General features: G+C 45.1%; 1 protein-coding gene across 1 annotated transcript; it reads left to right on the top strand.

Annotated features, from left to right (window-relative positions):
- Window positions 1-15,499: 15,499 nt before the first annotated feature.
- On the top strand, window positions 15,500-21,132 carry LOC128782266 (uncharacterized). Its single transcript, XM_053932524.1, has 7 exons — window positions 15,500-15,521; window positions 15,616-15,833; window positions 15,878-16,064; window positions 18,617-18,757; window positions 19,150-19,215; window positions 19,735-19,825; window positions 20,160-21,132. Exons 1-7 carry the CDS (start codon window positions 15,500-15,502, stop codon window positions 20,365-20,367), a joined length of 933 nt encoding a protein of 310 aa, XP_053788499.1. The 3' UTR covers window positions 20,368-21,132.
- The last annotated feature ends 513 nt before the right edge of the window (window positions 21,133-21,645 follow it).

The following is a 21,645-nucleotide window of genomic DNA, read 5'->3' on the forward strand; positions in this document are numbered from 1 at the left end:
TGTCCTTTCCAAAGCTTGGCTTCTCACACCTGCAATGGTTTTTCATAAAATAGAGGGTTATAAACACCAAAAAAACCCAACTAAATTTTGCTGAGGGCCGCAGCTCCTCTGCTGTGTTTGCTGCCCAGCCTCCCTGCCCTCTGGCTCTGGCTCACTTTGCTCTGCAGTGGCAGCCTACTCACTGGCAGCTGTGTTGAGCTTTTTTGGAGCATGTCTGTGCCAGGATTCCTATGACCCTCTCTTGGCTGCAGCCTCACTCTGTCTCACAGAGCAAGGATGAAGGGATGAAAGTCAGACTAGAGCCTGGAGGAGAATGGGGCCAGGGGAAAGGGCTAATGCCTGAGCATACAAGCTGGACATCACAGGCTGATCTGTGTTTACATTAATTATGAGCCCTGCTGGATTTCCTCTCCTGCCCACAACCTCTCTGCATTGAACACAGGCAGCGAAATGCTATGCTGAAGTCTCCAGCCTCCACCTGCTGCTCCCCACCACACTCCCAGGGACGCAGCTGGTGAAAGATGTTTTATCTCCATGCACTTTGCTCCTTCCCTTAAATGTATGGGGATGTGGGGGTGTGGGGATGTATTTCTCTTTCCCTTCAACTGCCTGCCCTGCTACCTATTCCAAAGCCATCACTCCAGGACAGCCCCTCTGGCCCTTGCAGGGGAAAAAGGGAATCTTCCACTACATTTCTGTCTCTGTTTTTTTATTATCATTCAGTTCTTCTAATCTATTGCAACTCAATACCTCCTGGGCTTATGCCAGGCAAAATGCTCTACTGCAGTGGGGCTGGAAGATATTCTGGTACAGAGTATGAGGATAGGTGCATTAAACTGAAGTTGTTGCAAGACCAGAATTACATCAAAACCTTGTTTTGCTGAGAAATGCACAGAAGGTGATGTGTTCCAGCTGCATCAAGCATCACTAAGCCAGCTAATGCAGCACAGCTGAGTATCTACTGCCAACAAAAACACAGGCAGGCGAAACTGAGGCTGGTGGCTTGCGGCAATGCATTCTGTGCAACTGGGTTTGTGGCTCCCGTGGCCCCTTCCTGGGGTCTGTGTAATCTGACAGGATGCAGACTTGCAGGAACAGCCTATAAGGAGAAAGGGAAAAGGAGCCAGTTTGCTCATCTGATCTGTGCCCAGCAATAGATGGCTGGGTGTATTTACCCATGTCACTATGACATTGGTATCTAAATATACAGAGATGATAAGCCACCCAGAGAGCCATTAAAAATGCCAGAGGTCACCACAATTTGGATCGATCACAGCAGATCTCAAAACACCTGTATTAACAGCCTGGTTAGTTTTTGAAGTGCATTCTTGGGATGAGTGAGACTTAGCTGAGAAAAAGAGTTGGAGTGGATAAAAGTATTCTCAGGCAAGCCCTGGCCAGGGGAGGAGGGTAAGAAAAGGAAGGTTATTGCTGCCCCAAAGAGATGGTGATCCAGAACATGGGTGGTTTTGGGGAGCAGGTTGGATTACATGTGCTCAGGGCACTCTGCCAGCCCCAAAGTGCTCAGACCTGGCAGCCTCCCAGTGCTGGCCTAGCTCTTGACACAGCTTTGCAGCTCCAGCCTGGGTGGTTTCCAGTGAAACCCTCGTGGTTTTGCAAAACAACATTTTCACTTTGAAGGTGTTATTGTGTGCTGGGTCAGACCTCAGTTGATGCCTTCGGAGCTTTCTTCCTCTTCTTCCTTCCTCCTTTCACCATCCCAGCCAGCCTGGAGACAGGCTTTTCTCTTTCCTTTAAGACAAGTTGCACCATTTCCCAGGGTGAATAAAAAAAGGAATGGAAAGAGAAAATTTTCTTCTTTCTTTTTCTTCTTTCTTTTTTCTCTGTCTTCTTTTTTTATTTTTTCTTTTTCTTTTTCTTTTTCTTTTTCTTTTTCTTTTTCTTTTTCTTTTTCTTTTTCTTTTTCTTTTTCTTTTTCTTTTTCTTTTTCTTTTTCTTTTTTTTTTATATTAAGCAACCCATTAAAAATCTCCAAAACACATGGACATCATGACTCAAAAATCTGTCCGAGAATAAAGAATGTGAGAGAAGTTTGCAAGCTTTCTCTGCAATGATTTCACTCCCAGAGAGTTGCTTTAAATCCCTTGATTTCCCCAGGAGCAGAAGATCGGGGCAAAAAAATCATATACAATCAAGCCAGAACTCCTGAGCCAAGCCATCCTGTCTCCAGGTTTTTTTAGGTTTTCCTCACTCCTATGATGTTGTGGGATGCCATCTTGATACCTCAGCCCTTCCCTTCACAGAGAAGAGGTGAGATGTGAGTGGTCAGTGGGGAGAGCAGGCACTGGCACTTCTCAAGGCAGCACAGGATGAAATTGGGATTCCTAGCATAGATTCCACCAGGGTAAAAGAGTTTCTGAAGCTGCACTCCCATCCTTTAAGCCTCATGTCTCCAGAAAGCATTAATTGTCTGCTGGCCTAGCTGTCAGCCTGAGTGATGCCCAAGGATGATGACAAGGACTTTTGCTAAGGGGTGCGCAGAGGTGACCCAGAGCCCAGATCCAGCCCTATCCTTGCTCCATCCATGGGGTTATGGCATCACAGAGACCCTTACCTGTGCATATTTAACTGGGCCTTGGAAAGCCTCTCTGCTCTGGTGAGTGCTTTACGAACCTGCCCAGAGTGGGTTAATAAAGCAAGTGCTTCCAAGCCAGGCTTGGCTGAAATCTCCCACAGTGCCCTGAAAGCCAGATGTCCCCTGTAACACAGCACTTGTGTGATATTTGGGCTGCTTTATCAGGTGCTAATCAGGTATGGATCAGGGTCTGTCTGTCCCCCAGGCTGAAAGAAGCCAGGATTCCTCACCCCAAGGATCTTAGCAGCACTCAGCATGCACAGATTAAACATTGACGTAACTGTGATAAGCCGAAAATGAGCCAGGACTTTAGACCCGCTTATAGCTAAACGGGAGCTTCAAGGGTTTCAAGTGGCGAAACACAAATCAGCCAGCTCAAAGGGCAGCTACACACCTAAACCCCTTAGTGCACCTACCCTCCGTGTATCCTTCCCCCAGACCAAATTTATCCCAAGAACCTTCCCTGGTCTCTTGGCACCTGTGTCACACGTCATGCCTTGTCAGGTCTCTATTCAGGTTACAGCTGTGTGATTCATGAATCCTCAGATTTTCAACATTCTAAGACTCTGAGGGTGTCTCACTTGGTACTAAGAGCACCAAAGTCATGGTTTTGATCCCTGTATGGGCTATTCACTTAAGAACTGGCCTAAAGGACGATCCCTATAGGTCCCCTCCAACTCAGAATATTCTGTGGTTCTGCATATGTTTACCTTCCTAGTAGTTCAGGGAGAGCATCACTCTTTAAAGGACCCATCAGGAAACAATTCTTCCTTTAAACAGAAGGACAGTTTCCTATATCGAAGCTTCTTTTACAGGTTATCAAACACTTAGTCACTATCAGGTGCTTTTAGGGAGATTATACAACATGTCCTAGCAGAGAGAGCCATAGGTAGCTAAAGATAATAAGCCATAAACAAACTACTGGCCTGTCAAATGCTGCAGGAACTGATTAATCATTTACCAAGCCCTTTGAGACTGTTTAAAATGGACCTTTTTAGCAGAAAAGTCATGCAAAATAGAAAGCAGTTCCCACTAGCTCTCATTTCCCACAGCAGCTTGACAAATTTGGTTAATGTATGGAGGAGTTATTAACAATAAAGGGACTTAGGGGAGGTTTGCTCACCATTTTTTTTTCTGTGCATATAGATGGTGTGAGAAAAGAGGTATCTGCTGCCTCTGCAGCTGAGGAGGGAGAGCCAAGGTTATTGCATGAGCTGTCACAGATTAGCCACAAGCCCAACAAGGCTTAACATAAGGTGGAAGTGGCTGGGGGGTGGCTGCAGAGGGTGACATTGCTCTGCAGTCCATGTGGTGCATGTAGGGAAAACAAAATCTCTGCCATCAGCACACAGTAGTTACAGAACACCTGCAGCAGCACGAGGAGGTGGAGAGAAAGGACACAGTCAGAGTCTGTTCCTCTGAGTGGTGCAGGGTCCTGCTCCACCTGGAAATACACTCATTTGTGTCCTGAAGCAGGGAGGATACCAGCCCTAATGCTGAGTGCACCCCTCACCACAGGTCTGGGATTTTAGAAATGCCTGGTAGCTCCAGTGATGGAGGGGGATGATTGGCCTCACTGCTTCAGCCCTTGGCCCATGGGGATCTCACCCAGCTCCTTGGGCTGGAGCAGCAGTTTGGTTCATATTAACCCCATGCCAGCCGCAGAGTCGGACCAGCTGGGAGGCCTGTGGGAGGCACATGGAGAGACCTTAACCCCACCAGACAACTCTGAGCAGGACTTTTTCTGGAAACCATCCTGATCTGGGGGACTCTGCCCTATTCCTGATGCCAGGAGGGTGTGAAGGTGGCTGCACAGACATTGCTGGTTTCTGCCTGTACAGAGTGCTGCTGCAAAGCTGATTACCCTGTGCAAGCCTGACAGTGTCATAAGCCCCCTGGAGCCTTGCAAAGCCAGCTCAGGTCTAGAGCAGCAATATTACCTGAGGTTTTTCCTAATCCAGAGTATTCCAGTCCCTCAGTACTGGGAAAAAAAGGTAGAGTTTACTGCACAGGTCTTTCATTCCTAATTGCTATAGGAGCAGGAACTGGAAGATCCACTCCTGTCTTCTTATTCAAACTCCTCTTCCAAAGCCAGCAGAAAAAAATCCTTGCAAAATCAACTTTTTTCGCTGTTTCAGATCTCTCTCTGACTCTTAAAGTTATACACAGTGTCCATGCACTGCTCCAAGCTGCCAGTAGTGGCCAAAGCATCCCACTGCAATCTGGGAGCCGCTTTGCCCAAATCCTTGGGAAGGAGCTCCATCTGCCGAGCCAGTGGCCCAGGCTGAAACCCAGGGACTATTGCCAGACTTGTCCCAGGGCTGTTGGGTGACTGGTCATCAGGCATCTCCTGGGTAGCACCGAGCTCATCAGACTCTGTTTACCAAGATCAGTGCTTGTGAGAAGTTCCAGGGGAACTTTGAGGTGCATTCCCCTCAAACAAACCAGACAAGGAGGGATAAGCAAAGCACAGGTGAGGGGAAAAAAGGTCCTTGTGTGTCACAGCTGCAACCATGTGAGCAGTCATGGGGACTGTGAAAATACAGGAAAACGGAGGGGAGAAAAGGGTGCTGTCATCTCAGTCTGCTTTGAATGAAGTCAGTCGGCTGAGCTCATGCCAGGTGAAGGAATGAGCCAGGTAGTAACCTGGGTCTCAGTTGGGCTTTCTCCCACTTAGACCTGGGCTCAGCTGGCAGCTCCTCTTAGAAATGAAGCTCCTGGGAATGGCCTGCAATAGCAAAGAGATGATGAAACTCAATTCTTGAAGGCTTTTCCTGAAGGGGAACTGCTCTTGCTTGCTATTTTCTTGTGACAATGAGTCAGACCTACCATGAGGGCAGGACCAGGTATCTTTGAGGGATACTTCAGGCTCTGCATGGGTTAAACCAACTGCCTGCCAGGGTGAGGGGTCCTGGGCAATACACCTCATGGCTGCACCTGTGGGAATTCTTGTATCACTTAGTACCCACAATGGGAGATGAGGCTCTCAGACAGACTGAGTGCAACTGCTCTGGGCTCCCCACAGACTCAGTCTGCTGCTCACATGGGAGCAGGTCTGCAAGGACTCGTCTAAATCTAGGCATCTCTGGTGCTGCTGCTTTATCCCAGATTAGCTCCACTTCCCAGCCATGGGAGCATTTTGGCAGGTAAAAATTTCTTTTCCTTCTGCATCCCTTCTTGGAGATACAGGATTTTTACTGTAGTTATTTTCCTAAACATCTGATGCCATTTGATCTCTGTGATCAAAGGTTCCAATGCAGAGAAAACCTGCCAAATGCCAGAGAGCTGAAAAGAAAGCCAATGAGCATTTCCACCTTGCCCAAAGTACGGTACCTTTGAAAAGAGGAGGATTTCACCTCTAAAATACTGAACAAACTGCTCAGAACCCCAGCCCTCCTCACTCTGCAGATACAGTGGGAATTTTGCCATTTCTTTTCTGGGATAACACTAAGGGTAAATGATAAGAATTTTGAGCTCAGATTTTAAGCCTCTTCCTGATGTCTCCAGTGTCACAAAGCACTGTGCTGGCAACAAGGCTGGGGTGAAAATGTAACAGGTTGTGCTGTCCCTGAGCATCCCACAGGTTTAGGGCTAGCAAAATATTTGTCTCTACTTCCTCTGCCAGCTGTTGTGTGCTGGAAAGCAGTGCCTGTCCCACACCAGATAGGGCAGCAGTTTGCGTGTGGTGAGTGACCCCTGTGTGTGAAGGTGTGGTGCCCAGCACACAATCTGGAGATGAAGTTTCATTTGATCATTACTTCACTCTGATTAAATTCACCATGAGCTGCAACACAATGAGAAAAAACAATGCACCCATCAAACTGATGATGGAGACAAGGCTGCTCCATGGGACTTGGGCTGTCAAGGTCTAACTGATGCGGAAATTATGTGACCAAGGGTCAGCAATTACAGGACTCTCCTGCTCCACATGGGAGAGGCCACAGCTGGAAAATAGCTTGCTCTCTCCTAGGGACATCCCAGGAAAAGCTGTGAAAACAATTTGAAGAAAGCCTCTGTATGCATGAGGCTACACCATTCCCTAAGAATGCCAATGTAGTGGGGAAGAATGGGCTCTAAGGCTACAGAGGAATTTTATATGCAAGTACTTTCTTGCACATATAAGAAATCAGGCCAAAGTGGTGTCCTGAAACCCAAAAAATCTCAGTGGCTAATGTTCAACTGATTCTTTTCTGGTCTGTGCTGACAGATTCCTTTTAGACTGATCAGTTTTCTCCAGGGCTTAAATATGGCATTGGTTTCTGGTGTGGGCTCTCCTCAGTCTGGTGCCAATGAGATGCAGTGAAGAGTGTTTGCATTTTCAGTCCCAGTCAAGTAGCAGAGAATTTAACATCTGCATTTTTTTTTATTATTAAAAATGCCTGTAATTTACCACAATTTGACCTGTTTCCATGGGGGAAAAAACCCACAGTAATCACAAAGAAAACAGCTGGTATTTTTCTTATGCACAGTGCTACAGTCAGACAAAACCAACCTCAGCAGGGCAAGAATTTACCCCAGCCTTCCTCTTTGTTTGGTTGTAGAATATCCTTTACTATATCCACATCTTGTTTGAAGCCAGGTTACCCCTCTCATAGTGGGAATGCTGGGAGCCATCATCCCAGGGCTGCACAAAGGGGGAACTGCACCATTGCAAAGCCCTGACCTGAGACCATGTCCTTGCATGGTTCCCAGTACTGCACCATTTTTATTTGTCAGCTTGGCCACTAAAGGAAGCAACTCCCAGCCCTCCAGCTGATTCCTGGTCTCATGGGAGTTGTGACATTGGTGCAGTTCAGGACTGGACCACAAAAGTGAAAGTAAAGCCACCATTTTTTAAGTGTTTTTGTGCAAAAGGCTTAATGGTTTATTAAAGTGAGAATGACCTCAGCAAGCATATGAGACAGATAAGAGCTGAGAGGATTTGGTTGAACATCTTGCTAGCAAATTTTAACTGTCACTTGCCCTGCTGCTGTTCACCTCTCAGCCTTTGCTGCTTTTCCTTTGGGAGGGATGTGAGGTTTCCTCCCCATGCAGAGCCCAGTGTGATGCATGAAAAGCCAAATTCAACCCAAGCAACCTTAAGGATGATGATCAGGGTAAATCCACAACAGGAGCCTGTTCCCCCATCCAGGAGCTCAGCTCCCTCTTCCATCACTCTCCAGCTCTAGGACTACCACAGCTGGTTTGTGAGGCTTTATCTCTGCCATGAGCTATAACACTGCCTAAAATCCTCTTGGCAGGAATAATTCTCTCGAAAGAGAAAACGACCCTGTGACAGCACGGCCAAGTGCAGGGTTTCAGCAGACACATCCCATGCCCCTCCGAGCACTCCTGCTGAACTTTGCTTTTTTTTGCCAGGCCAGCCCTGCATCTCCCTCTGCTCCCAGCCCTGGCAAAGGCAGCGGGCCAGCCTGCTTAGCATGCGTCTGTCATTGCTGGGAGCAGTCACTGCTGCTAAGCAGCTGAGCCCAGCAGCCACGAGCATCTCAATCCAGCGTACCCCCCCTCCTGGCTCATCATATGATTTCTCCTAAGGGACAACTGCTGAGCAGGACTGTCTCCAAGCTGATCCTTTGCTGATAAGCCAGCTGCCAAGCCTCCACTGCTGAGACAAAAGAGTTTTTCTCTTCCCAGCAGGGTTTTTCTGCTGTGAATGACAGAGAAAGGGGTAAAAGTGAGCTGCCTGGCACTCCTCGTGGGCGAGAGGCTTTGGGGGCTCCTTGTCCCCCGCTGTGCTGGCAGATCATGGAGCTTTTCAGACTGAGCTTGGGCTGCATTTGCCTCCTTCCTTGGCTTGAGGGTAAGTTTCTCCTCCTTTGGGGTGGCTGTAAAGTGGGAAGAGAACTGCCTCCTGGGTTTTAACCTGCTTTCCTGCTGAACTGTTGCTTGGGCTGCAAAGCTCAAGAACCCACCAGCTGTAAAACAAGTGCCATCAGGCACATTTCAGGGCAGCATTTAAAATGGGATTAAACACAGGGGTACAGAAGAGTGAGGGACAGACTGGCAAGGTGCTGGGATGGTTGGGCCAGGGACACTGTGGCATCATGCCGGCAGCTTTTATAAAGTGCTTTTAAACTGCTATGGGTAGTGGATGAATAAACCTGCCTAGGGAGGGAGGCAGGCAAAGTGACCTCCTAAACACTAATGTTCCTCCTGGTCCCAGCTGTTCCTTCTTAGCAGAAGTGAGTGAGCTCAGAGCATGCTAGCAGCATGGGGAGTGTAGAAGTATTAGTCTTGCTCCTGTGGTGGTCGGCTGGGAGCAGGATGTGCTGGGAAGCTGCAGACTCTGCCCTGCTCACCTCCATGGAGCAAACTTGGTAGCAGCTCATGTTGACATTCAGCTGCTTTCTGAGGTTGCTCCAATCCTGTATCCTGCCCATGAACAGGAGTATTTTGAATCCAAGCAGCCCTGATTTTGACGTGCATGGATAGATGCAAAAAGCAGAAGTCCCTGCTGAGCATCATCCCAGAGATCTGGAGCAGTGCTACCCAGGAAAAGTTTCCCAGGAGTGGTGCTACCATGGTCTCACCAATTCCATAATGGACATCAGGAGGAATCAATTTTCTTTAAAAATGGGAAAAGTCCTTGAGCTAATAAGCCTTTTTATTTTGCTACTATGACTGAGATGTCAGGTAGAAAGCGACTCATTGATATAAAACACTGAAGTTCTTCAAGGCTCCTTCAGTCCCTCAAACAGCAAGGAGAACAGCCCTGCAGTTTCACAGGTTACATGCTCAGAGCTGTTCAAAATCCCTCGACCAGAGGACCACAGCTATTTGGGCTGCCCAGCTGGGATGTTTATTCCTTGAAGACCAACCTCAGACTGGCACATCTGTCCAGCTACTTGCCATTCCTTGCTGCCAAGCAAGTGTTCCCTGGGATGCTTTGAGAAGTTACCCCTCAATTTGCTCTGCAGCTGGGTAACAGGAGAGGTTTGTGCTCCTACAGGTTTGACTTCTGCTCCATCTATTGCTGTTTTCTGCACATCAAAAGTTGCCAACTAAAGTGAACTGAATCTCTCACTTTGTAAAGCCCCAGGCTGAGGCTATGTCCCTGTAGTGGTAAGGGGTGATGATGCACGTGCATCTTTTAAAAGAGGAAATTTGGTTAGGACTTGGAGATGACACCATGATGGCATGCAAAGAGAGCAGAACAGCCTGCAGGGTGTTGCTCTTCCTCTGCCTCTAAGGTAGGATCTTTTCTGGTGTTAGAATAAAGTGTTTTTTTACTGCTGCCATGCAACGCAATCCACATGGTTTTGTTTTATTAGTAAAGTATGGAGCATCACAGGGCATTTAATTTCCTTTCTAGTGTAATGCTTTTGTTGGAAACATGATCAGCCATTGCATTTCAGCCAGACCAGTAATAAAACAATAAAACCACCACTGTTTTGCAGAAAGGAATTAATCTTCCCAATGCCTGGCAATGACCAAAGAAGCTCAAAGCACAGAGCACAAACATGTTCATGCTTGGGGCTGATCTCCCCCTGCAGCAGCTCTTCCCCATCCCCTTCTGCCTGGGGCTGCTGAGCTTTAAGGCTGCTGGCAGGACAGAGATGCTTGCTCTCAACAGACCTCTGAGGGGTTGGTTTCCTGCTGAAAACTGGAAATCCTGGAATTTGCTAAGCTGATTCTGACAGTTATTTCTTTGTAAAGTACCTGCAAGCAAAGAGGAGGCAAAAATTATTTAGATGTCAGAAAAAAATTCTTCACTGAAAGAGTGGTTGGGCAATGGAATGGGCTGCCCAGGAAAGTGGTGGAGTGACCATCCCCGGAGATGTTTAAAAAAAGACTGGGTGTGGCACTCAGTGCCATGGTTTAGTTGATGAGGAGGCCTTAGGTTAGGTCACAGGTTGGACTCGATGATCTCAAAAGTCTTTTCCAACCTAGTTCACTCTGTGATTCTGTAAAAAGTTTTATTAAAAAGCCAGACCTAATGGTGACCCCGTGAGGTGCAATGGGCAGTGGGAAGTCAGGCACCAGCAGGATCTGTGCCCACATGTACAGAAAGAAAATTGCTGAAATAAAACTGTATTTAACACTGACTTTGGACCCCCATGCACAGGGTATGAGGCTGTGGTGGCTGTGTTTGGCATCTTGGCTGATCCCCTATCTTGGGAGCTACCCTCCTACCCCTCAAGCTCATGGTAGTGCTGGCCCTAACTCCTGAAACCCTGACTTCAAAAGGCAGCCCTGAGCATCTTGCACTGAAGAGGCAGAAAGGCCAATCTTGTACAATACTTCTGCTTCCCCATCAACTTTTACAGCCTCCAACTATTTTTCAGTTGGGGGATTTCCTGGCTGTGATGCATTTAACGCTTCAGTAGCTACCAGAACTTCTCCCTTGGTTTGTGCAGGTTGTCCCCAGCAGCAATACACAGTGCCTGGGTGCAGAACCACTTCCTGCACACTGCGAGCCTTTTCTTGGCACCCCTTGTCCTATCCAGGATCAGTCCTTGAACAGTCAGCCCCTCTCCATCTCCTCCACACCTCTCTGGATTTTGTAGACACCCATCATATGCCCACCTCAGGGACTGGTTTTCCTCACTTGCATCAGCTTCATGGTGACTTCACCAAGCTCCCCTGCTTCCTATAATTTATAGATTTTTTTCTATGTCAAAACCTTCCTTCTTTTCCTATGGCTGCTCTGCTCCCTTGGAGGCCTTCGCTGAGCTACTTGATCAAAAGTGGACCTTGCAGTAATGTGGAAAGATACGAAGCCCTGTTGGTCAACCAAAATCAAGATATTCTTAAGAAAGCAGCAGTGGTTGGGAAAAAATATGGGCCAAGCCACCCCAAACAATTTGCAAATGTCTTTGATCAAGACATCACAGGCAATGCTTAGAAACAGCAGAAACTTCCCCAGTCACACTGGGATTACTGGTAACCAAGGCTTTCTCAGTGGCATTACCTTAATTAGGAACATTGCATGGATTTTGCCCCTAATCCTACATGGAACAACATGTCCCAAGGGTGGTCATGCTGCAGAAAAGCAGGGGCCTGTATTTGCTTGCTTTTCTATCTTGTAACCAGACAGAGTGTCAGTATCATAGGACAAATGAGCTGGCATCAAGAGTCTTGCTAGAAATTGTTTATTTTGTTCCTAAAAATATGAAGAGGCCAAAGTGTTCAAGTATGAGCAACGCAAAGCAGGCATCTACTTGGACTCTGTGGGTAAGGCTGGCATTTTTCAGAGACTCTGAGTCCCATCCTCAGGGAGTACACTGGATGGTCTGGTTGTTCCAGGTTAACATTCTTAAATGTTAGAGCTCATGGCCTTATTTGTAGGACCACTGAGCAGCAGGACTTGGATGTCATTTTGTCTCCTGAGTAAAGATTCTTGGTGCCTGATGTGCATCTCAAAGTAAACATCCTCCAGGTTTAGTTGTGAGTCTACCCCCTATGACTATGTGGGGCACATGCAATGGCTGCTGGCAGTCACATGTAACTGCAATGTTTGCTGCTACTGTGCAGGTACCAAACACAGTGATTGTTTAGAGGGGAACATAAAACATCAGGGACTCCACAGAGAGCAAAACACGTATCTCCTGCTGGGTCAAACAGCAGCACTCTTCAAAGTGTAATGAAAATACCCAAAACTTTCAAATGGAGAGTCATTGCCAAGAAAGGAAAAGAAAATACAGCAAAGATTGTGGTATGCTTAATAACAAAACCTGTAATAAAACATATGAGAAAAAGACTTGGATGAGCAGCCTAGAGAGAGAATACAAAAACTGCCAGCAGAAATTTTCAAACATTATCTGAAGCAGAAACCTGGTGGGGGTCAAGAGGTCAGTAAATAACTGGCACAAATGAAAGAAGGGCAACCAAAAGTAGGGCAGTGTAGAAAGGCTGAATAGCTTACTGGCTGTAGTGCTCCCTTCAGACATGATCAGGAAGGTTGTGGCAGTCACTCTCCGCAGTTTAAAATGTTATCAAATAGAATTGGCAACAGAGGAATTTTAAGGAGGGGAAAAAAAAAAGTATAAATAATCTGTGGCAAAGGACCAGTCCAGATATCTTTTGAGTTACAGGAAACTAAAGATGACATTTAAAACATTTCTAAGGAGTGTATTAAATTCTTATTTAAAGCAACCTGGACACCAAAGGGCTGCATTACAGCAATAATGCCCCTCTTAAGATGGATCCTTGCACAGCCTAAGGAGACACAGGTCCTTAGGCTCCATTTCAGCATCAGACAAGTCAGTGGAAGCAAAGAAGAGTATTTACAGACAGATAAACTTGAGAAAAGTCAATGCAGCTTTTGTAATGGGAATTCCTGACATCCATGATGGTTGTCAGTAAGAACATAAATGTGCTGAGCAGATCAGGGTCTTGTGCCAGTGTTTGCAAAAGGCTTTTGATAAGAATCTTCCACCAAGGCCCTTGAGAAACTCCATTCTCATGGAGTAGGAGACAGACCTAGCCCACAGGCTGGAACAAAGACGTGGAATAAGTTGACAACGATCACAGCAGTGATAGTATCAGAAGGTGCTCAGAAAGATCAGAAGGGATGAATAATGAAGTAATTAAGCTTGCTGATGCCACAAAGTAATTAAGAATAATCAAAATTTAAGTTGAATTTGTGAAACTGCAGGAGGAGCTCTGATACTGATGGAGCAACAAAATTATATTATTCTTTGAACTTCAGAGCTGAAAAATATAGTGGGCAAAACCATTTTACCCATGAATACCCAGTGATACTGAGTTAGTTTACAGAGCGCTGGAATGGCTGCCCAGAGAGGTTGTGGAATCTCCCTCTCTGGAGATGTTCAATCCCCATGTGGATGTGTTCCTGTGTCACTTGCTCCAGGTGATCCTGTGTTGGCTGGATTGGACTGTGGTCCCTTCCAACCCCAACAAATCTGTGATTCTGTGATTTTTGGAAGGAGGCACTGGCATTTTGTTGTTTTGAGTGAGCTATTTACTTGTCTGATTCTTACCCTCTGTTGCAGGGTAATAGAGGATAAGAATCTATTCTGTTATTAGCAGATGTTAATGGCCCAGCACTGCAGACAGGATCCTGGGCTCAGCAGATGTTTTATCTGATCCAGCACAGTTGTCATATTCCCCCATTATATTGTAATGCATGTCTCAAATTATTACTTTGGAAATAGCTTTCTCACAGTTAAACTGAAGCAAAGATGTGAGAATCCTGAATTCCACATCCTAGGGAAAAATGGCAAGGGGGGGGTGGGGCTGGGGGGGATTCTATTAATCCACTTCAATTTTCTAAAGTTTATGGGAAATTACTTATGAGACATTCTTCTGCCTTTAGAGGCTGGCAGAAACTCAAGTCCAAAATGCATTAAATATCTTACCTCCACCCAGCCCTCAGTAAGGGTTAAAGAGAACAGAACTTACAAGTTGCCCACAGATAGCCCAGAAATTTAATTTCCATTTAGACACATTGGCTCAGCAGGAATTGTCTGGATTGGTGGCTATCACAAGTCCATGCAAGTCAATATCCCAGTGCAGACACATTGATCAGGCAATCTCAGAGTTGGTGAAGAAGCACTGTGGTTTCTGGCTCTTCTCCTCAGGCATTCATGAGCAGAAAGCCCTGAGCTGTTTCTTATTTAACAGCCCCAAGGCATTATTAATCTAGCAGAACACTAGAGTTTCCTGAGAGAAAAACATGAGAGCTCCTTTAAACTACTGTCTATACTGTTGTTATTATGTACCAGCTTCTGTTTATACTGTCACTAATCTTTTCAGGTACTGAGCCAAAAACTTGTATTGGCTTAGTATTGTTTTGGTTTGTTGTGGTGTTGTGGTTTGCTTTTTTTTTTTTTTTTTTTTTTTTTTTTTTTTTTTTTGGGAGGGGAAACTGCAGAAATAGTTTAGATAAAAATCAGTGTTCTTGCCTAACATCACTTTTCAGTGTCCTCTTACTCTTTATGCTCAGTACTATATGCTGATGGGGCTTTTATAATTCTGTCTCCTGGGGAAAAGAGAAAAAACATCACTGTAAAAACTGGGAGTTGCAATGTGTTGTTATTAAAATATTTCTCAGAATGTTCAGAAATTTGAAACTTCTATTTCTATCCATATATCTTAGGCATAAAATATACAGCAGAAAGTTCACCTGCAACAGTGGTGGATAGTTTAGCACTTAACATTTTGCTCAGGATATTCACAGGCCACACATGATGAAGTTATACCGAAAACAGTAGTAATCCTTCAGCTAATGTGATATCCATCCTAAATCATCTGAGATGTTGGGACCTGTTGCTCTTAAAAGCAGCAAGCAATTACAGAAATTGCTTCAAATTGTGTGTTTGTTATGGGACAGCTACAATGTCTCCCTCTTACAAAAGGATTTTTAAAAGTGGTACTTTTGTTCCTAAGGTGCACAGCCTAAGGAGACACATCAATGTCAGGTGTGCTAAATCCAAGATAATTTCAATACTTACATGAGCTGCCTCAGCCAAGTATTTACACACTTCTGGTGGGATATAGTTTTATCCCTACACTACTTTAATACCTCCAGAAGCCACTTAATAGAAAGTGTAGCCCAAGGTGGCCTAGTCGGACCCAGATGAACAGCATGAGAGGGATGTCCACTGCTCTTTTATAAGAAAGATTTGACCTGGATAGAGGCAAAATATCCCTCAAACTCCTCAAACTATCTTATTCATTTGGAGGGAGGGAAGGATGGCTACATAGTTAAAACAATTGAAGTACTGAATTAAATACACACACACACACACACACACACACACACACATATATATAGGTAGATATTTGATATAATCATTCAAGTTGGAAGGATGTTTTTCCTCATTAGTTACATAATTGCTATTTTCCTCTAGCATTGCTCATGGCTATTTGCACCCTCCTTTTTTCCAAAGAAATGTCATTCCAAGAAATTAGGAAGCTGTGGGAACTGTTTACCTGGGCATGCCCATCCAGGAAAGGACTGGTGGGTTACATCTAACCTCCCCCAGGGTATTTACAAAGAGATGTGTTTGCCTCAGACGTGCACACTACTAAACCGATCTATGATTGTACCGCAGTAGCAGAGGGACAAGGCTTCCTCAAAAGGAACATCTGGCTGGAAAAGTGCATCCGTGCCTCCCACGAGACCAACAGCGTCAGCCTGGCCAGCTGCAAGGAGCACTCCCAGCAGCAGCGCTGGGGCTGGGACCCTGACACGGGCACCATCATCAGCCTGCACATGAAGCGCTGCACCAGTACGCTCTGGTCAAGCTGGAGCCCTGTGGAGACTGGGAACGTCAGGCATGGTCCTGCAGCAAGAAAGGACACTTGACTTTGCAGAGCTTGGGCTTCCACCTTGGCACCAAGGAGGGAGGCCACAAGGTCTTTGTCTCCAGGGAGAAGGACAAGTTCAGCAGGTGGAAGACGCTGGCAGATGAAACCATCTGTGCTGCTGCCCAGACAGCAGCTCAGAAGCCCAGCAAACCAACACAACAAGCTCTAGACACACGTGTGTGGATCTATGAAAGTAAGATGAGGTAGATTTAGTGTCAGATAACATCTAACTTTCATGTCATCTAAGCCATCTAACACCAGGCTTTCACCTGTCATTCCAACTCATGTTCACTTTGGCCCCACCTGAAGAAACACCAAATGGCTCCAGGTCAACCCCACTACCTGGTACCACTGGTTTCCAGCAGTGGCTGTTAAGTGTTTTCCAAAAGCATGCAAAACCTTACATGATTAGGTCTCCAAAACCCAGCTGCATTTCTGAGGACAGGCAAATATTTTGGTAAAATATTTCTGAATTAGTGCCCACAGTTAAGAATAGTGGAAATGAGCCTCCCAAGCACTAAATATCCAAGGAAGTCTCCCAAAGTCAGAAACTTTAGACTTTGAAAGAGCTTTTGATACTTTGTGATGTCTTTTTGGTAAGACAACAACTGGAGGCAGCTGAAAACCTCTTTTAAACTTATACAAATTATTGAGAAGCGGCTGTGTCAGAAATTACTGCTTCAGTTCAGTTCAGTTATTGCTTCGGAAATTAAATTTCTCTTCTGTGAGACCCCAACAGTGCACCCCTCTCTAATGAAACCTAGTTCTAACTTTCATTCGATGTTCTCATTATCCTCAGTGAATCTTGCTGCTGGTGCCTAGTGTAGCCATAAAGACACTGATGAACGTAGTAGGTAGTGGGAGGTAGCTTAAGTGTTGCCCTCCCTTTGCATTAGGAAATCCCAGATGACATCAAAAATTATTAAAAATGGGGTTTATATTAACCATTTATGGCCTTGGCCTTTGCTGAAGAGAATCCAAGCTGCTTTAACCAGTATTCACTGCCCTTTGTCTTAGACTGGACACAGAAAGGGCAAAAGTCCTGGCCTTGTCACAATTTTAGGAGTTTGACATAAGGCTACCAAACATCAGGCATGGTCATTTTACCAAGATGTGGCTGCGATCATTTGTTGCATGCCCAGCAAAGCCCACTGCTGACCACTGATAGTTCATGGTCCAGTCTGTTTCCCACTTTCATTTAAGGCCGTTTAGCTAATAAAGGTCGTTTTTGGTACTTCTCTTGTAAAGTTGTGTGCAGAACTGAGACCTCAAAATCACGTTCAATTCCTCCTCTCCTCCTCTCCTTTCTTCCACTCCAGAGACCCAAAAAGAGCTGGTGTTTGTAATGGTTTTTATCTGTTTGTCCATTCTGTAGGTGGTGAAGTTCCCAACATTCCTCAGGGAAAATTATTTCCATGACAGGAGGCTTTACCTGAAGGCTGATGGACCCAATGAAATTTTGAGCTCTGCAGGAATGAGTAAACTGAAAATGTGATGTATCTGGCTGGCATAAGCAGTGGATTATAAGTATAACCTTTTGACACAGAAACACTGTATCTAATTTGAAATAAAAAGCCAATAAAAATTGGCTGTCATGTGTGGAGAAGGTGGCCTTTTTCCCCTCAAGGTTTTTAATTAGACAACTAGAAGGTCAACATATAATTATCACAATAGTTACAAGTGTTAGTGTTTGTTTAACATTAAGTTAAATATGCACCAGACAAATTAGATACCATAATAGGCTAGTTAAATATAGGCTAGGAAATGCGTGGAACATTTAAGATATGGGAAAAAGACATGTGAAAAGAGTGTTTTCATTCCCCAAGGCAAAGCTCCTGGCAGCCCAGGGCTGCCTTGGAGCCAGGATCCCCAAATAAGGCTGTAAGGGTAAACATAGAGCAGCTTTTGAATCAGGCTGTGCCACTCAGTGTGTCTCATGCAAAGTCATAATTTTCCTATCAATTCCATGGTTTAGTCTACTGGAGGGAACCTCTGACTACTTAGTAACAACATCAAAATCCAATGTATTTGCTCATTTCTTATCTAACTTCCAGCTGATCATCAACAGACGACTTACACTTCGGTGGGTTATCTGCTCAATAAATTACACCTGTGTAGCTGTGGTGTGGGTGCTCATGCCACAGGATGGGATGTGGTTTGGATAGGCAGCAGGGAGCCCCAAAGACACAGTTTTCTTGTTCTTGGCATGTGCATCATTGCAGGTGAATTGCTGACACCAAACTTCCCACAATCTCCCCTCTAGCAGCAGTTGTTTCCCCACACACCCTACTCTGCAGTAGCACTGGAGAGCAAAGGAAGGTATTGAGCCTTGCAAGAGGTATGGCCTATTTACCACCCTTTGGATCCCATTTTTATATCTGCAGTGTTGTTAATAGCTGATATTCTTCCACTTGCCTCTTCCTCACACATCATCCTTTAACAGCTGGTGCTGCATTCATACTTTTAAAACCCATGACCACATCTACCACCAGAAAGCAAGCTCTGCTTTGGTTGTTGATTCCATCTTGAGAGGTTCATTTCACCTTTAAAATCTGTGACAGCTGAAAGCCCCTGATGCATAGGAGGACGTAATTGCTACAGCACCACATCCTTCTCGCCCAGCAGGGCAGAGAACCAAACCAGCAGGGCTGGGTTCCCTTTCCTTGCTGGGCAATGAGCATATCCAGGTTCCTGTACAAAAAGTAGATGATAATCACACAGATCTTTGCTTTATTTCCTTCTAAGCTAAAACCATTGATTCATCAAAGATTGATGCTGTGGACAGAGAGTCTTCTGTGAGCTTGACTGACCCCCCTCTGGCTAACAAGTTCAACAGCACAGTGTCTCCTGCAAAGACCAAACAGGCACATTTTCCAGCAAATGAGGGTGAGCTCTTTTCTGAATGTGTAAGTAAGAACAGCAGGAAAGAAAGTGTGGGCAGCTAACCTAACTTTGAGGTTACTCAGCTATTTTCAGTTGTGGAAGAGTACCTGAGGATTTTTGAAGAACTTCCACTGAGTGCCTTCCCCCAACATGCTAAGGAGTTTCCCTTGGCAAGCACTTCAGCGATACAGGCTTAACCTGGAGGTATAGCCACCAACTGTTTTAGAAGCAAAAATTATCTGTGGCTGGGGAACACCAAGTGACAATGAAGTTTCCTTTTCCTTTTTGGGTCCCATACAAAAGGGATTTGTGGTTACAGTGAAGCCTCATGAGGAGTCTGGACCCCTGGTCCACCTGGAAGCTGCTAATCAGAGTCTTTCTGCTTCTTCCACTAGATCCATCCCACAATCAATCCAAGAAACATGGAAATCGGGGGAAAAACACTGGGGCCAGGCTTGCAGGTAGGTCCAGGTAGTCCTCCAGAGGAGGAAGGGACCAGGTAGATGAAGGTTCATCAGTGCCCCTGTCCTTCCCATTGTAACTGAGATACATTTCCCTGGAGTTCTGCTGAGGATACTTAATAGGGAATGAGGGCAGAAAATTACCTGTCAGAAAGACTCTTTTTCAATCTCCACAGGCCTGTGATTAAAAAAAATAGTAAAAACATGCAAATCAGCTGCTAGCACTACTGCTTTCCCCCAGCCTTTCTTATTTTGTATCAGAAAGATGCAGACTGGAGAGCATGAGATATCATTGTCTTCATAGCAAGAAATAAAAACTTTTGTGTTCACTTTCAATAGAAGGATGCTATGCAGTGTAAAAGCAGCTGTAAGATGTTGATCTTGTAGACAGAGCACTTTTCCTGTTATCTGGCATTTTTCAGGGACATCACAGGTGATTTTTTGTGGCAATCGTGGCTATTGCATAAGAACAGGGATATGTACAGCAAACATATGGTGCTTTCTCTGTTACCCTTTCAGGCACGAACTGGAAGACAGCCATGCTGGTCCTCAGCCCCTTGGCATTCATACTGGGATTAATAATACTGACACTCAATGTTCACTACAACAAGTAAGTGAGAGTCAGGTTCATTGGCTTTGCCATGAACAGCATCTTAAAGAAAAACTCCAACATCTCAAAACAAAAGTCTTGGTCTTGGCACCCCTCCACATTCCACACCCAATGTCACTGGCTCTCAGCAGATGGGTCTGGTCACCCATGTGTCACCCTTTGGGATTTCTCTTCTCTGCCCCCCAGTTTATCCATCCACTGACCCACTCAAATGTTGGTCCTCCTCCCCTACACATCTTGTGCCATCACTGAAGGAAGTGGCATTACAGTTGCTGATGTGGAGAAGTAACCAAGTGACAGACAAGTGCAGTTACTCTCTACTCTCTTCTCTTAGGAAGAAGAAAATCCTCTCTGCTCTGAAGAGCCCTCCAGACAACAGCAGCAGAGTTGATTTACGGGAGCCGACCCCCTTGCGAAGAGGCCCCCAGCTGTACCTTCCACCATCCCGCTCCCCTTCCCTGAGGCATGGAGAGATCCTTATTGAGTGGAAAGACGGGACTGTCACTCCTCTTTTTGATAACATCAATTACCAAGTGGACTAGTTCCAAAATGACAGAGCTTTTGTTCCATCCCGTGTCACTGTTCCCACCAGGAAGACTGCCACCACAGGTGATCTCCTCCCTACCCTTGCTGTTTTGACAGGAAGCACAGTTTGGAGTTTTTTTTTAAACACTTGAGTACAATCTCCTCGCACAGGACAAAGTTGAAGCAGAGTAGATTGTTTGGTCTGTATAGCACAGGCTGCTTAGTAATTTCAGAGCTGCTTTAACCCATAACAAATCCCAGGTTTCCCTATGTGAAGCTGGGACTTCTGCCAGCTGGAACTGCCCACTGAATAGAGTTACTGAGCATATGAAAAAGTGAATCTTTGAAGACAAGGCAAAAGGTAAAAAACAGAAATCCTGATGATCCTTAAATTCTTTTTAAGATAAAACTAGCTGCCAATAGACACAGAAGGCAATCAGTTACATTGTCAGTGTAGGAATGTAATTAATAAGCACTGCCTCCTATAAATCTCTTCTAGGTATATGCCAAAATATTCATTCCCCACTAAGTTGTCAATTAAGTAACAGCAAGTCATTTTTCTAACTTAAAATGTAGCACTCCACTGTCCTCTCTGCATCACTGCAAGAGCCCTGCTGAGAGAGTATGTGTCTCTCAAAACTTTTCCATATTTAGGATGTACTAAACCTTATAATAACACACATCCTCTTTTATTATATAGACTGGCAAGAAATGTCGGTCATGCTTATTGGGGATATTGCATATAGAGCCACTTTATTCCAGCTTCAGTCTCTGATTTCTTGTAATCATATAGAATAGTCAATGAAAAGATACATTGCTCCACCAGAGCAGTAATACAGTTGTTTTTCTTTTAGATAGGAGTAAGATATTGTTTTCAGCCTTTACACTTCTTGTTTGAGCAAAATTCCCTGTGATTGTCACACTCAATCCTGACCTTTTCTCAGTGAAATCTGCAATGTCTTAGAGCTTTCCTAATATTCATGAATCTATGTTCTTTCTCTCTGATTCTGAGATGATGTAATCATGGCCATAAGTCAAGAGTTATGTGGAGAAAGAAACAATAACACCAAGAAATTACAAGTATGAGCTGTGTCAGTGTATTTGTTCAGTAGAGCAAGGGAAACCATATCCTCATGTCTCTTACTTGAGCAACGCCTTTCACTTGACCTAAATTAAGCTGTTACTTCAGTGTAGCATGGACTTCTCTTGGGTATGGCTTTATTTAACCTGCAGCAGAAGTAAGGTCTCTTCAGGGAATTTCAAATCTCTGGGGGTTTGTTTGTTTGTTTGGTTTT

Source organism: Vidua chalybeata, chromosome Z, assembly GCF_026979565.1.
Source record: "Vidua chalybeata isolate OUT-0048 chromosome Z, bVidCha1 merged haplotype, whole genome shotgun sequence".
NCBI classification, from domain to species: Eukaryota; Metazoa; Chordata; class Aves; order Passeriformes; family Viduidae; genus Vidua; species Vidua chalybeata.